Source organism: Oncorhynchus clarkii, chromosome 3 (assembly GCF_045791955.1).
Source record: "Oncorhynchus clarkii lewisi isolate Uvic-CL-2024 chromosome 3, UVic_Ocla_1.0, whole genome shotgun sequence".
Taxonomy (NCBI): domain Eukaryota; kingdom Metazoa; phylum Chordata; class Actinopteri; order Salmoniformes; family Salmonidae; genus Oncorhynchus; species Oncorhynchus clarkii.
In genome coordinates this window covers 85,752,751-85,768,996 of record NC_092149.1, presented here as the reverse complement: position 1 = coordinate 85,768,996, position 16,246 = coordinate 85,752,751, and the positions used below count along the sequence as shown (strand labels likewise).

General features: G+C 45.5%; 1 protein-coding gene across 2 annotated transcripts; it reads right to left on the bottom strand.

The window, feature by feature from the left end:
• Nucleotides 1–1,665: 1,665 nt before the first annotated feature.
• LOC139406198 (nucleoporin NUP35-like) lies at nucleotides 1,666–16,246 on the bottom strand. Of its 2 annotated transcripts, none has more exons than XM_071148703.1 (9): nucleotides 15,643–16,246; nucleotides 14,892–15,047; nucleotides 14,479–14,606; nucleotides 5,519–5,576; nucleotides 5,276–5,417; nucleotides 3,980–4,049; nucleotides 3,766–3,894; nucleotides 3,448–3,603; nucleotides 1,666–2,754 (listed from the first exon to the last, which is right to left on the bottom strand). In XM_071148703.1, the coding sequence occupies exons 1-9, from the start codon at nucleotides 15,653–15,655 to the stop codon at nucleotides 2,677–2,679; spliced, it is 930 nt and encodes a 309-aa protein (XP_071004804.1). In that variant the 5' UTR covers nucleotides 15,656–16,246; the 3' UTR covers nucleotides 1,666–2,676. The 2 variants fall into 2 exon arrangements, with proteins under 2 accessions (XP_071004804.1, XP_071004805.1); XM_071148704.1 differs by having other exon boundaries at nucleotides 1,816–2,754; nucleotides 3,983–4,049; nucleotides 15,643–15,769.

Genomic DNA, 16,246 nt, shown 5'->3' with positions numbered 1-16,246 from the left:
ATTGGATGTTCTTATAGGCATTTTATTGCCAGTGTAACAGTATAGCTTCCATCTCTCTCCTGGCCCCTACCTGGGCTCGAACCAGGAACACATCGACAACTGCCACCCTCGAAGCAGCGTTACCCATCGCTCCACAAAAGCCGCGGCCCTTGCAGAGCAAGGGGAACTACTACTCCAAGTCTCAGAGCGAGTGACGTTTGAAACGCTATTTGCGCACACCCAACTAACTAGCTAGCCATTTCACATCGGTTACACCAGCCATTAGGCTGATAGGCTTGAAGTCATAAACAGCGCTGTGCTTGCGAAGAGCTGCTGGCAAAACGCAGGAAAGTGCTGTTGGAATGAAGGCTTACGAGCCTGCTGCTGCCTACCATCGCTCGGTCAGACTGCTCTATCAAATCATAGACTTAATTATAACATAATAACACACAGAAATACGAGCCTTTGGTCATTAATATGGTCAAATCCGGAAACGATCATTTCAAACTGTTGCATATACCCTGACTCTGCGTGCAACGAACGCAAGAGAAATGACAATTTCACCTGGTTAATATTGCCTGCTAACCTGGATTTCTTTTAGTTAAATATGCAGGTTGCAAGATTGGGTCCCCCGAGCTGACAATATGAAAATCTGTCATTCTGCCCCTGAACAAGGCAGTTAACCCACCGTTCCTAGGCCGTCATTGAAAATAAGAATGTGTTCTTAACTGACTTGTCTAGTTAAATAAAAAGGTATAAAATAATAATTTTTAATAAAAAAATAAAATGAAAAAAAAATAGGCCCAAAAATAATTAAATCGGTCATTCCGATTAAATCGGTCGACCTCTACTCTAGACTCACACAACACGCCTCTAGCCTCACCTGCATAACCTTCAAATACAGACACAGGGCTTATACCCTAAACATGTGGAGGCTTTAAACCTTCAAATACAGACACAGGGCTTATACCCTAAACATGTGGAGGCTTTAAACCTTCAAATACAGACGCAGGGCTTATACCCTAAACATGTGGAGGCTTTAAACCTTCAAATACAGACACAGGGCTTATACCCTAAACATGTGGAGGCTTTAAACCTTCAAATACAGACACAGGGCTTATACCCTAAACATGTGGAGGCTTTAAACCTTCAAATACAGACACAGGGCTTATACCCTAAACATGTGGAGGCTTTAAACCTTCAAATACAGACACAGGGCTTATACCCTAAACATGTGGAGGCTTTAAACCTTCAAATACAGACACAGGGCTTATACCCTAAACATGTGGAGGCTTTAAACCTTCAAATACAGACACAGGGCTTATACCCTAAACATGTGGAGGCTTTAAACCTTCAAATACAGACACAGGGCTTATACCCTAAACATGTGGAGGCTTTAAACCTTCAAATACAGACACAGGGCTTATACCCTAAACATGTGGAGGCTTTAAATGTGCATATTATGGTCACGCCACAAGTGGAACCCTAAAACACACTACTTTAGAATAGGCACCAGATGGTGTCTCAAATATTAAGCACTCTTCCTTACTGCTCTGGCTGGAATACTAACTACAGAATGTCAGACAGCCTAACACCGGAATGGAGTCAGAAGTCTTCATGGTAAAAGCAAACACTATATAGTTCATCGTTGACATATAAAAAAACTACCAAACACCCAACTGGTATTCACGTGACATTTATTTGACAAAAATAGTAAGCAAGTGACAGAGACATTAAAAACAGCACATAGTAGAGAGCAGAGACAGCTGACAGAGGAGACCGTAGAAATACTATAAAGAGACAGCCGAAATAGTAGACAGCCGAAACAGACAAATAGTTTTAAATAGATATAAGACGAGACACTTGGTACACCGACAGTTTTGTGAGAAAATCTTTTTTTTTTTTTTTTTTTTTACATTTTTTTTTTTTTTAAACACTTAAATGTTTGACAGCACACAAAAAAATACATTTCGTATAAAAATCACAATTCTTAACTCTGATCCGGTTATATTTATCGTTGTTTACTAATGAACCATTTAGAGGGGGAAAAAGAAACCTGCACCATCAAACAGAGGATACTGATGTGCAACCTTGACGTCCAACTGTCAAAGCAGCACTTGGTTAAGATACTGTAGACAGGCCGTGTGGGCATCCAAAATGGCACCCTATTCCATTCAGACCCTTACGGGTACTGGTCAACAGTAGTACACTACTACGTAGGAAATGGGGACATCTGAGAAAAAACAATCATGTCTTGATTTACGTTGGATTCATTCGACATCAACTCATATGAAAGAGCCTTTAAAAAAAAAATGTATCCTCATGAGGACAAGTAGCAAATAAGAAAATATGTAGTTTGTGTTCGTCAGGTCAACACCGTGACGCCTGCACAAAAAAACAAACAACAACAACAACAACACTTCATTCAATGTCAACATACAATATCCGGTGTTCGTCTAGTCAAAATCCCGTCCACTCAAATCACCACATAATGTATAGTCGTCGCAGGGTTGAGGAAATCCACATTGGCTTGGTTCCCCCAAATCACTGACACACTGAATGATCCCCAAATGGTACCCTACTCCCTATGTAGTGCACTACTTTAGAACAGGGTCAATTGGGCCATTAGGGTACCATTTAGGACACACCAGTTTTTAGTAATATAAAAAGCGCCCGGGCCAATCAGAGGAGACCGTCTCACCAGCCAAACATGTACTCCATCGCTTTAGAAACCAAACTGTCGTCTTTCCTTGGGGTCTGTTCGTCTGCCACCACCTGAAACCAAACGTGTGACACGGGTGGTGAATTCCACGTCGGTCCCCATGCCCGTAGAAACAGTAGAAACATGCCCGTAGAAACAGTGATCACTCAATGGCATTAGGACTGAAATGTATTGTTACATTTTAAAAAAGGAAACCAATCCGTACACTACTTTTAACTCCTATAAATAATGTAGTCTGCATAGAGTGCATTGAGGTTTGGGAATATTTGTATCCAGAGCCGTCGCTTTGATGCCCTCTAGCGGACACACAGCCCCCCCCTCTAGCGGACACACAGCCCCCCCCCCTAGCGGACACACAACCCCCCCCCCAGCGGACACATAGCCCCCCCCCCCAGCGGACACATAAGCCCCCCCCCCAGCGGACACATAAGCCCCCCTCCCCCCAGCGGACACACAGCCCCCCCCCAGCGGATACACAGCCCCCCCCCCCCCCCCCCCCCAGCGGACACACAGCCCTATAGCGGACACATAGCCCTGTAGTCCTCCACGGTACATCTACTGTAGCCCGCTAAGGTGCGTTCGAAACACGTCAGAGTTTCAAAAAATGTTTGTTCCTTGTACATGCCGTGACAATAACGGCATTTTAATTATATGACGAAGAGTGCCTTGGTCCTCGTCTTTGAGACAGCCTTACAACTTCTGTTGGTTTGGCAAAAGTATTTAATGACGAAACCCCCCGATCCTACCTGGTAGTCACTGCTGGAGGCCTTGTAGGCTGCACTGAGGGGCCTCATAGAGGAGCGAGGTGTAGAGACATGGTGGCTGGGGGTTCCATTTCTGACTGGAGGAGTAAACACTGAGCCAGAGGAGGTAGAGCCTCGGTCTGAGCTCTCCATCACATTCTGAGAGACACACACAAATCTTAATTAATGATTAGATATGTTGTTTACATAGAGGTAAAAGACATCTATCCATTTCTAAAAAATGTTTTGACTTTAAAAAAATATATATATTTTCACTAATGAGTGTTCCTAATTTAAAAAATTTACCCAGGAGTGACTTACCTTATCGATGCATGGTTTAACACCAATCATTATAGCCTCGCCAAAAATCTTCCCATCTTTACTTAGAGCCTTTCTTGCTTGGAGTCTAGACTGATATTGAATGTGCATCCAGTTACCAGTGTTGGACATCTAGTACAACAAGAGAACAGAACGGTGAAACAGAACACACACACACACTTAAAATGTCCTTATCGAAGAATGCAAATATTCTTACCACGTGTTTCGTTATGTTTCCATACTGGGCGAACTGCAACAGAATATAAGACGCAGAGGCAGGAGGAAACCTGTTTAAAAATAATAAAATTAAAATACATTTTAAAAAAAAGAGTGTTATACATACAGGAAGTTGTTCATTTTCACCTCAACAATAGATATCCATTCCAGAGGTGCAGCATTGTCATCTACAGATCAGACACATTCGGTGCATCTGCTTAAGGTCACCCAGGGCAGCAAGCGAATCGGAGTTTGCACGTTGGAGACAAATTTGATTGGTCCTACAGTGAAAACTACAGCCCTCTGGGAAACCAGGTGAGCTAAAATGAACACACCCCTTATTTCAACAGTTAAAAAGGTACAGGCAAACTGCCCAAATAACGGAAACACTCGAGTGAATGAGGGATACAAACTATATTGAAAGGAGGGATTTCCGAGTTGATTATACATGCTTGGGGTCACGTATAAAATTCTGGGCAGGCCATTATTTTGTCTACCATGGCTATGCTCCCATAGGGTGACAATGCCGCCATCCACAGGGCACGAGTGGTCACTGAATGATTTGATGAGCATGAAAAAAAAAACAATGTAAACCATATGTCATAGCCGTCTCAGTCACCAGATCTCAACCCAATTGAACACTTTACGGGAGATAGTGGAGCGACGCCTGAGACCAGCGTTTTCCACCACCGTCAACAAAACACCAAATGATGGCATTTCTCGTGGAAGAATGATGTCACATCCATCCAATAGAGTTCCAGACACTTGTAGAATCTATGCCAAGGTGGATTGAAGCCGTTCTGATTGGTGGAGGGCCCAACGTCCCTACTAAAGCGCAATTGAAGGCAATAAACAACTTCTGATAGCCTGTTTTCTATGTGGCATTGATAATAGCCAGAAAAAATGTATTATAATCGTCCAAATTGACTACCAAGTGTAAATAGGCTCATTTTATTCAATGCTCACCAACACGGGGTACACAGCTATATGATTGTGCGCTATCCAATCCGACTGCAGAATACTAGACAGTGAGACAGACCTGCCCCATCAGTACAGCCTTATCTTAGATTCTGATTATTTTTGAGGAAGTAACACTGGCTTTGTTCCTACGGTGTCTCTTGGTGGACAAACACCAGTAACTACAACATTGAACCACAAACCCCCAAAGACTGAAATATTCATGTTTCTTAATGAGCAACAGGATTTGCAGGATCGGTGCGTTGGCTCTTTTAATAAGACACCTTTTTTTTTAGGCAGTCACCTGTAGATATTAGAGGGTACAATACCAGTAACTTACCCAAATACAGTGATCCATGTATCATCTAGATGGTCTTCAGAAGACAGTGCGTCTCCCTGAGTGAAGAAAGGGTCTACTTGGGCTGGAGACATTGTTGACTTCGCCTGCTGCCCGATGGTAGTAGGACTAAATAGACTGGATGCTGAACAGAAGACGACATTAGGACATACCTATGAATTCCCTCTCATAGTAAATCTAAAAGACAAGTTGGTACAAACAAGTGTGAAGAAATAAAAATCTCACCTGTTCCTGGTGTAACTGCCATATAGCCAGACAGCGGGGTGTGCATCATTGAGAATGGCTGAGAGAAGATAACATCCAGGTGATTACATGTCCTCTTGATGCAGACACACTACTCAAAATCAAACGTGTGTGTGTGTGGGGGGGGGGGGGGGGGTGACTCCAGAGGGACTGAAGAGTTGGGGGGGGGGGGGGGGGGGGGGGGGGGGGGGGTGACTCCAGAGTCTGAAGTGACTTTTTTTGAGGGACTCCAGAGGGACTGGAGAGTCAGGGGGTGACTCCAGAGGGACTGAAGAGTTGGGGGGGGGGGGGGGGGGGCGATTCCAGAGTCTGAAGTGACTTTTTGATGGGATCGAAATTTAAAGGAGCTGTACTATTGGTTCACCTCTGTGTCACTCACTCAAAAACCAACACACAGCACCCAAGTGCCACCACCTTGATTTTACAACCGAGCGGCCTCAATCCCCCATGGGGAAAAAGTTAGAGAACCAATCAATACGCCCGCTTCAAAGCCGAAAGGAAGGGTTACCAGACCAGTGGGTCCACAGCTTTCCTGCTCACTGTCCAGACCAGTGACCAGGATATTAGACCACTGTCTGTGAGTGTAAAGTGTCCAGACTAGTGACCAGGCTATTAGACCACTGTCTGTGAGTGTAAAGTGTCCAGACTAGTGACCAGGCTATTAGACCACTGTCTGTGAGTGTAAAGTGTCCTGACTAGTGACCAGGCTATTAGACCACTGTCTGTGAGTGTAAAGTGTCCAGACCAGTGACCAGGCTATTAGACCACTGTCTGTGAGTGTAAAGTGTCCAGACCAGTGACCAGGCTATTAGACCACTGTCTGTGAGTGTAAAGTGTCCAGACTAGTGACCAGGCTATTTGAACACTGCTCTGTGAGTGTAAAGTGTCCAGACCAGTGACCAGGCTATTAGACCACTGTCTGTGAGTGTAAAGTGTCCAGACCAGTGACCAGGCTATTAGACCACTGTCTGTGAGTGTAAAGTGTCCAGACTAGTGACCAGGCTATTTGAACACTGCTCTGTGAGTGTAAAGTGTCCAGACCAGTGACCAGGCTATTAGACCACTGTCTGTGAGTGTAAAGTGTCCAGACTAGTGACCAGGCTATTTGAACACTGCTCTGTGAGTGTAAAGTGTCCAGACCAGTGACCAGGCAAAATAAAAAATTTCACAACACAAAAATCTGACTGAAATATTGGACATGAATGATAATACTGACTTGGTCTTATATTAAAGGCATACTGGAAATACTAGGGTCTCAGTTTGAACACTGCTCTGTGAGTGTAAAGTGTCCAGACCAGTGACCAGGCTATTAGACCACTGTCTGTGAGTGTAAAGTGTCCAGACTAGTGACCAGGCTATTCGACCACTGTCTGTGAGTGTAAAGTGTCCTGACTAGTGACCAGGCTATTAGACCACTGCTCTGTGAGTGTAAAGTGTCCAGACTAGTGACCAGGCTATTAGACCACTGTCTGTGAGTGTAAAGTGTCCAGACCAGTGACCAGGCTATTTGAACACTGCTCTGTGAGTGTAAAGTGTCCAGACTAGTGACCAGGCTATTTGAACACTGCTCTGTGAGTGTAAAGTGTCCAGACTAGTGACCAGGCTATTCGACCACTGTCTGTGAGTGTAAAGTGTCCAGACCAGTGACCAGGCTATTAGACCACTGCTCTGTGAGTCTAAAGTGTCCAGACCAGTGACCAGGCTATTAGACCACTGTCTGTGAGTGTAAAGTGTCCTGACTAGTGACCAGGCTATTAGACCACTGCTCTGTGAGTGTAAAGTGTCCAGACCAGTGACCAGGCTATTAGACCACTGTCTGTGAGTGTAAAGTGTCCAGACCAGTGACCAGGCTATTAGACCACTGTCTGTGAGTGTAAAGTGTCCAGACTAGTGACCAGGCTATTTGAACACTGCTCTGTGAGTGTAAAGTGTCCAGACCAGTGACCAGGCTATTAGACCACTGTCTGTGAGTGTAAAGTGTCCAGACTAGTGACCAGGCTATTTGAACACTGCTCTGTGAGTGTAAAGTGTCCAGACCAGTGACCAGGCTATTTGAACACTGCTCTGTGAGTGTAAAGTGTCCAGACTAGTGACCAGGCTATTTGAACACTGCTCTGTGAGTGTAAAGTGTCCAGACTAGTGACCAGGCTATTTGAACACTGCTCTGTGAGTGTAAAGTGTCCAGACTAGTGACCAGGCTATTAGACCACTGTCTGTGAGTGTAAAGTGTCCAGACTAGTGACCAGGCTATTTGAACACTGCTCTGTGAGTGTAAAGTGTCCAGACTAGTGACCAGGCTATTTGAACACTGCTCTGTGAGTGTAAAGTGTCCAGACTAGTGACCAGGCTATTCGACCACTGTCTGTGAGTGTAAAGTGTCCAGACCAGTGACCAGGCTATTAGACCACTGCTCTGTGAGTCTAAAGTGTCCAGACCAGTGACCAGGCTATTAGACCACTGTCTGTGAGTGTAAAGTGTCCTGACTAGTGACCAGGCTATTAGACCACTGCTCTGTGAGTGTAAAGTGTCCAGACCAGTGACCAGGCTATTAGACCACTGTCTGTGAGTGTAAAGTGTCCAGACCAGTGACCAGGCTATTTGAACACTGCTCTGTGAGTGTAAAGTGTCCAGACTAGTGACCAGGCTATTTGAACACTGCTCTGTGAGTGTAAAGTGTCCAGACTAGTGACCAGGCTATTTGAACACTGCTCTGTGAGTGTAAAGTGTCCTGACTAGTGACCAGGCTATTCGACCACTGTCTGTGAGTGTAAAGTGTCCAGACCAGTGACCAGGCTATTAGACCACTGTCTGCGAGTGTAAAGTGTCCAGACTAGTGACCAGGCTATTTGAACACTGCTCTGTGAGTGTAAAGTGTCCAGACCAGTGACCAGGCTATTAGACCACTGTCTGTGAGTGTAAAGTGTCCAGACTAGTGACCAGGCTATTTGAACACTGCTCTGTGAGTGTAAAGTGTCCAGACCAGTGACCAGGCTATTAGACCACTGTCTGTGAGTGTAAAGTGTCCAGACTAGTGACCAGGCTATTAGACCACTGCTCTGTGAGTGTAAAGTGTCCAGACTAGTGACCAGGCTATTAGACCACTGTCTGTGAGTGTAAAGTGTCCAGACCAGTGACCAGGCTATTTGAACACTGCTCTGTGAGTGTAAAGTGTCCAGACTAGTGACCAGGCTATTTGAACACTGCTCTGTGAGTGTAAAGTGTCCAGACTAGTGACCAGGCTATTTGAACACTGCTCTGTGAGTGTAAAGTGTCCAGACTAGTGACCAGGCTATTCGACCACTGTCTGTGAGTGTAAAGTGTCCAGACCAGTGACCAGGCTATTAGACCACTGCTCTGTGAGTCTAAAGTGTCCAGACCAGTGACCAGGCTATTAGACCACTGTCTGTGAGTGTAAAGTGTCCTGACTAGTGACCAGGCTATTAGACCACTGCTCTGTGAGTGTAAAGTGTCCAGACCAGTGACCAGGCTATTAGACCACTGTCTGTGAGTGTAAAGTGTCCAGACCAGTGACCAGGCTATTAGACCACTGTCTGTGAGTGTAAAGTGTCCAGACTAGTGACCAGGCTATTTGAACACTGCTCTGTGAGTGTAAAGTGTCCAGACCAGTGACCAGGCTATTAGACCACTGTCTGTGAGTGTAAAGTGTCCAGACTAGTGACCAGGCTATTTGAACACTGCTCTGTGAGTGTAAAGTGTCCAGACCAGTGACCAGGCTATTTGAACACTGCTCTGTGAGTGTAAAGTGTCCAGACTAGTGACCAGGCTATTTGAACACTGCTCTGTGAGTGTAAAGTGTCCAGACTAGTGACCAGGCTATTTGAACACTGCTCTGTGAGTGTAAAGTGTCCAGACTAGTGACCAGGCTATTAGACCACTGTCTGTGAGTGTAAAGTGTCCAGACTAGTGACCAGGCTATTTGAACACTGCTCTGTGAGTGTAAAGTGTCCAGACTAGTGACCAGGCTATTTGAACACTGCTCTGTGAGTGTAAAGTGTCCAGACTAGTGACCAGGCTATTCGACCACTGTCTGTGAGTGTAAAGTGTCCAGACCAGTGACCAGGCTATTAGACCACTGCTCTGTGAGTCTAAAGTGTCCAGACCAGTGACCAGGCTATTAGACCACTGTCTGTGAGTGTAAAGTGTCCTGACTAGTGACCAGGCTATTAGACCACTGCTCTGTGAGTGTAAAGTGTCCAGACCAGTGACCAGGCTATTAGACCACTGTCTGTGAGTGTAAAGTGTCCAGACCAGTGACCAGGCTATTAGACCACTGTCTGTGAGTGTAAAGTGTCCAGACTAGTGACCAGGCTATTTGAACACTGCTCTGTGAGTGTAAAGTGTCCAGACCAGTGACCAGGCTATTAGACCACTGTCTGTGAGTGTAAAGTGTCCAGACTAGTGACCAGGCTATTTGAACACTGCTCTGTGAGTGTAAAGTGTCCAGACCAGTGACCAGGCTATTTGAACACTGCTCTGTGAGTGTAAAGTGTCCAGACTAGTGACCAGGCTATTTGAACACTGCTCTGTGAGTGTAAAGTGTCCAGACTAGTGACCAGGCTATTTGAACACTGCTCTGTGAGTGTAAAGTGTCCTGACTAGTGACCAGGCTATTCGACCACTGTCTGTGAGTGTAAAGTGTCCAGACTAGTGACCAGGCTATTTGAACACTGCTCTGTGAGTGTAAAGTGTCCAGACCAGTGACCAGGCTATTAGACCACTGTCTGTGAGTGTAAAGTGTCCAGACTAGTGACCAGGCTATTTGAACACTGCTCTGTGAGTGTAAAGTGTCCAGACCAGTGACCAGGCTATTAGACCACTGTCTGTGAGTGTAAAGTGTCCAGACCAGTGACCAGGCTATTAGACCACTGTCTGTGAGTGTAAAGTGTCCAGACTAGTGACCAGGCTATTTGAACACTGCTCTGTGAGTGTAAAGTGTCCAGACCAGTGACCAGGCTATTAGACCACTGTCTGTGAGTGTAAAGTGTCCAGACTAGTGACCAGGCTATTTGAACACTGCTCTGTGAGTGTAAAGTGTCCAGACCAGTGACCAGGCTATTAGACCACTGTCTGTGAGTGTAAAGTGTCCAGACTAGTGACCAGGCTATTCGACCACTGTCTGTGAGTGTAAAGTGTCCTGACTAGTGACCAGGCTATTAGACCACTGCTCTGTGAGTGTAAAGTGTCCAGACCAGTGACCAGGCTATTTGAACACTGCTCTGTGAGTGTAAAGTGTCCAGACTAGTGACCAGGCTATTTGAACACTGCTCTGTGAGTGTAAAGTGTCCAGACTAGTGACCAGGCTATTAGACCACTGTCTGTGAGTGTAAAGTGTCCAGACTAGTGACCAGGCTATTTGAACACTGCTCTGTGAGTGTAAAGTGTCCAGACTAGTGACCAGGCTATTTGAACACTGCTCTGTGAGTGTAAAGTGTCCAGACTAGTGACCAGGCTATTCGACCACTGTCTGTGAGTGTAAAGTGTCCAGACCAGTGACCAGGCTATTAGACCACTGCTCTGTGAGTCTAAAGTGTCCAGACCAGTGACCAGGCTATTAGACCACTGTCTGTGAGTGTAAAGTGTCCTGACTAGTGACCAGGCTATTAGACCACTGCTCTGTGAGTGTAAAGTGTCCAGACCAGTGACCAGGCTATTAGACCACTGTCTGTGAGTGTAAAGTGTCCAGACCAGTGACCAGGCTATTAGACCACTGTCTGTGAGTGTAAAGTGTCCAGACTAGTGACCAGGCTATTTGAACACTGCTCTGTGAGTGTAAAGTGTCCAGACCAGTGACCAGGCTATTAGACCACTGTCTGTGAGTGTAAAGTGTCCAGACTAGTGACCAGGCTATTTGAACACTGCTCTGTGAGTGTAAAGTGTCCAGACCAGTGACCAGGCTATTTGAACACTGCTCTGTGAGTGTAAAGTGTCCAGACTAGTGACCAGGCTATTTGAACACTGCTCTGTGAGTGTAAAGTGTCCAGACTAGTGACCAGGCTATTTGAACACTGCTCTGTGAGTGTAAAGTGTCCAGACTAGTGACCAGGCTATTAGACCACTGTCTGTGAGTGTAAAGTGTCCAGACTAGTGACCAGGCTATTTGAACACTGCTCTGTGAGTGTAAAGTGTCCAGACTAGTGACCAGGCTATTTGAACACTGCTCTGTGAGTGTAAAGTGTCCAGACTAGTGACCAGGCTATTCGACCACTGTCTGTGAGTGTAAAGTGTCCAGACCAGTGACCAGGCTATTAGACCACTGCTCTGTGAGTCTAAAGTGTCCAGACCAGTGACCAGGCTATTAGACCACTGTCTGTGAGTGTAAAGTGTCCTGACTAGTGACCAGGCTATTAGACCACTGCTCTGTGAGTGTAAAGTGTCCAGACTAGTGACCAGGCTATTTTAACACTGCTCTGTGAGTGTAAAGTGTCCAGACCAGTGACCAGGCTATTAGACCACTGTCCGTGAGTGTAAAGTGTCCAGACTAGTGACCAGGCTATTTGAACACTGCTCTGTGAGTGTAAAGTGTCCAGACCAGTGACCAGGCTATTAGACCACTGTCTGTGAGTGTAAAGTGTCCAGACTAGTGACCAGGCTATTAGACCACTGCTCTGTGAGTGTAAAGTGTCCAGACTAGTGACCAGGCTATTAGACCACTGTCTGTGAGTGTAAAGTGTCCAGACCAGTGACCAGGCTATTTGAACACTGCTCTGTGAGTGTAAAGTGTCCAGACTAGTGACCAGGCTATTTGAACACTGCTCTGTGAGTGTAAAGTGTCCAGACTAGTGACCAGGCTATTTGAACACTGCTCTGTGAGTGTAAAGTGTCCAGACTAGTGACCAGGCTATTAGACCACTGTCTGTGAGTGTAAAGTGTCCAGACTAGTGACCAGGCTATTTGAACACTGCTCTGTGAGTGTAAAGTGTCCAGACTAGTGACCAGGCTATTTGAACACTGCTCTGTGAGTGTAAAGTGTCCAGACTAGTGACCAGGCTATTCGACCACTGTCTGTGAGTGTAAAGTGTCCAGACCAGTGACCAGGCTATTAGACCACTGTCTGTGAGTGTAAAGTGTCCTGACTAGTGACCAGGCTATTAGACCACTGCTCTGTGAGTGTAAAGTGTCCAGACCAGTGACCAGGCTATTAGACCACTGTCTGTGAGTGTAAAGTGTCCAGACCAGTGACCAGGCTATTAGACCACTGTCTGTGAGTGTAAAGTGTCCAGACTAGTGACCAGGCTATTTGAACACTGCTCTGTGAGTGTAAAGTGTCCAGACCAGTGACCAGGCTATTTGAACACTGCTCTGTGAGTGTAAAGTGTCCAGACTAGTGACCAGGCTATTTGAACACTGCTCTGTGAGTGTAAAGTGTCCAGACTAGTGACCAGGCTATTTGAACACTGCTCTGTGAGTGTAAAGTGTCCAGACTAGTGACCAGGCTATTAGACCACTGTCTGTGAGTGTAAAGTGTCCAGACTAGTGACCAGGCTATTTGAACACTGCTCTGTGAGTGTAAAGTGTCCAGACTAGTGACCAGGCTATTTGAACACTGCTCTGTGAGTGTAAAGTGTCCAGACTAGTGACCAGGCTATTCGACCACTGTCTGTGAGTGTAAAGTGTCCAGACCAGTGACCAGGCTATTAGACCACTGCTCTGTGAGTCTAAAGTGTCCAGACCAGTGACCAGGCTATTAGACCACTGTCTGTGAGTGTAAAGTGTCCTGACTAGTGACCAGGCTATTAGACCACTGCTCTGTGAGTGTAAAGTGTCCAGACCAGTGACCAGGCTATTAGACCACTGTCTGTGAGTGTAAAGTGTCCAGACCAGTGACCAGGCTATTAGACCACTGTCTGTGAGTGTAAAGTGTCCAGACTAGTGACCAGGCTATTTGAACACTGCTCTGTGAGTGTAAAGTGTCCAGACCAGTGACCAGGCTATTAGACCACTGTCTGTGAGTGTAAAGTGTCCAGACTAGTGACCAGGCTATTTGAACACTGCTCTGTGAGTGTAAAGTGTCCAGACCAGTGACCAGGCTATTTGAACACTGCTCTGTGAGTGTAAAGTGTCCAGACTAGTGACCAGGCTATTTGAACACTGCTCTGTGAGTGTAAAGTGTCCAGACTAGTGACCAGGCTATTTGAACACTGCTCTGTGAGTGTAAAGTGTCCTGACTAGTGACCAGGCTATTCGACCACTGTCTGTGAGTGTAAAGTGTCCAGACTAGTGACCAGGCTATTAGACCACTGTCTGTGAGTGTAAAGTGTCCAGACCAGTGACTAGGCTATTAGACCACTGTCTGTGAGTGTAAAGTGTCCAGACCAGTGACCAGGCTATTAGACCACTGTCTGTGAGTGTAAAGTGTCCAGACTAGTGACCAGGCTATTAGACCACTGTCTGTGAGTGTAAAGTGTCCTGACTAGTGACCAGGCTATTCGACCACTGTCTGTGAGTGTAAAGTGTCCAGACTAGTGACCAGGCTATTTGAACACTGCTCTGTGAGTGTAAAGTGTCCAGACCAGTGACCAGGCTATTAGACCACTGTCTGTGAGTGTAAAGTGTCCAGACTAGTGACCAGGCTATTTGAACACTGCTCTGTGAGTGTAAAGTGTCCAGACTAGTGACCAGGCTATTAGAACACTGCTCTGTGAGTGTAAAGTGTCCTGACTAGTGACCAGGCTATTAGACCACTGTCTGTGAGTGTAAAGTGTCCTGACTAGTGACCAGGCTATTCGACCACTGTCTGTGAGTGTAAAGTGTCCAGACTAGTGACCAGGCTATTAGACCACTGCTCTGTGAGTGTAAAGTGTCCTTACTAGTGACCAGGCTATTAGACCACTGTCTGTGAGTGTAAAGTGTTGTTGTACACAAGGTCCTGGGTTCATGCCCAGGTCAGGAGAGGGATGAAACCTACTCTGTTAAACACGTACCTGTTTATGAGCACCCATAGGGGACATCCCGACAGCGGGACAGGAGAGGTCATCATAGATACTCCTGACTGGAGGGGCCCCACTCTTGTCTTTGGGTGTAGGAACCACAGGTTGAGGGGGAGAGCCACCTAACAGAGAAACGGTTAGAGAAACAGTCAGGAATCAATTGGAAATATCGCTGAGAGGAGAGACTGTTAGGTGGCTCTACATGTTGCCATATTACAACACAGAAAGTGAAAGTAACAGATCTGATAGTAACCCAAAAAAGTAGTTGTTTTAAACTAAGTTAGGCCTATCACGCTATGAAGGGGGGGGGGGGGGGGATAATTATATATGACAGATTAGAAAGTCAGCTAGCTATTTAATTGTAGTAGTGAATGATAAATTACCCCCAAAAGTAAAACATCACTCACCTGTTTGAAGTGGTGACCTCATATCCATGACTCCAAATGACCGAGGCTGGGGTGTGATAGGCGCTGGCAGATCCCCCATCAAAAACCCGGGGAGAAACTGGGCACCCGGGCCGGGCTTGGGTGATGTCGGGGAACCCAGAGTCATTGGTTCCGTGCCTAGGGACAGATGGCAGATAACGTTAGATAGAGAAGTTAATGAATAAGTAAGCTAGCTAGTTGTTAGCATACAGATACCTAGCCATGGCTCTTTTGTTATTAGCTAACTACTTACTTTGTCTATAGCCTTGCCTTCCTCCACACGGTTAGCAAAATAGATCAGATGCTGATTTCAAAACTCTGCTTTTAGCTAATAATCAAAGTCACTACCTGGCAACCTTAGTAGCTGACTTTGCCAGTTAGCTATAAAACATGCCAACAATAACTAGCTAGCTAATGTAGCTAACTGACCAGTCACCATGTCAAACGTGTTAACTAGCTAACGTTAGTTGGTTCGCTTCACTAGCTAACTTAACTTTAGCCACCAGAGATGGCTTTTGTTTGTTGACATTCTCTGAATGTTAGGCTCAAAAGTAAACATTATACTTACTCTAAGACACTAACGTTAGCGGTACAGAAAACCAACTAGTTGGCTAACTCATGTGACAATGCTAACGTTGTTAGCTAACTAGCTTATAACTAACGAGCTATGTTTCTGTATCTGTTTAGCTTGTTAGATTGAGAGAGAGAAAAAAAAAATGAATTATTTACCCACCTTGAAATTCCATCCTAAACTTAAAGACCACCGATTATACGAAACCTGGTGAACAGCTAGACACCAGAGAAGTTAACAGAGTTGAAGACCCAACTCAAGTTTTCAAACGGTCGGAAATCTGAAATCTCGCGTTAGTTCGGCAGCTGGGTTTCACGATATCTGGTTCTGTATTCAGACACATGTGGTAGATTGTTTCCTTCTTCAGGGCAGGAAAAGCAACATTGATTTATTATCTAGAAACTAGCAATTTTTAGAAAGTTTAAAGCCGCTGGAAGTAGGTGTGCTGCAGTAACCCCTGACAAATTGGAGAAAAAATATATATATATTATTTTTTTCTTTATAAAAGTTGTGCATTGGGCCTTTACTAGTCCTGTATTAGCGGACCGATATTGTCCCTCTGTAGGCAGGCGAAATGTTTTAAAACGTGTCAATTTGTAACTTTCAAGAGTTTGTAGTAATAACATTATTAACCAAGGGAAAATGTTTAACTTCTCTCGTTGACTTCTCAACCCCGGTGCCTGGTCTGTTTGGCAAGTGTTCCTGGAAGTCTCTCGACGTTGCCCTGTGGCACAGGAGGTTGCTGAGGGGAGAATGTCTCTTTATA

Excerpts from the sequence above, each read along its gene's own strand:
- LOC139406198 (XM_071148703.1), bottom strand. Across the intron at positions 14,607-14,891 it reads GAGGTCACCACTTCAAACAG|GTGGCTCTCCCCCTCAACCT; the intron begins GTGAGTGATGTT and ends TTTCTCTGTTAG. Across the intron at positions 2,755-3,447 it reads CCTCCAGCAGTGACTACCAG|GTGGTGGCAGACGAACAGAC; the intron begins GTAGGATCGGGG and ends GTTTGGTTTCAG.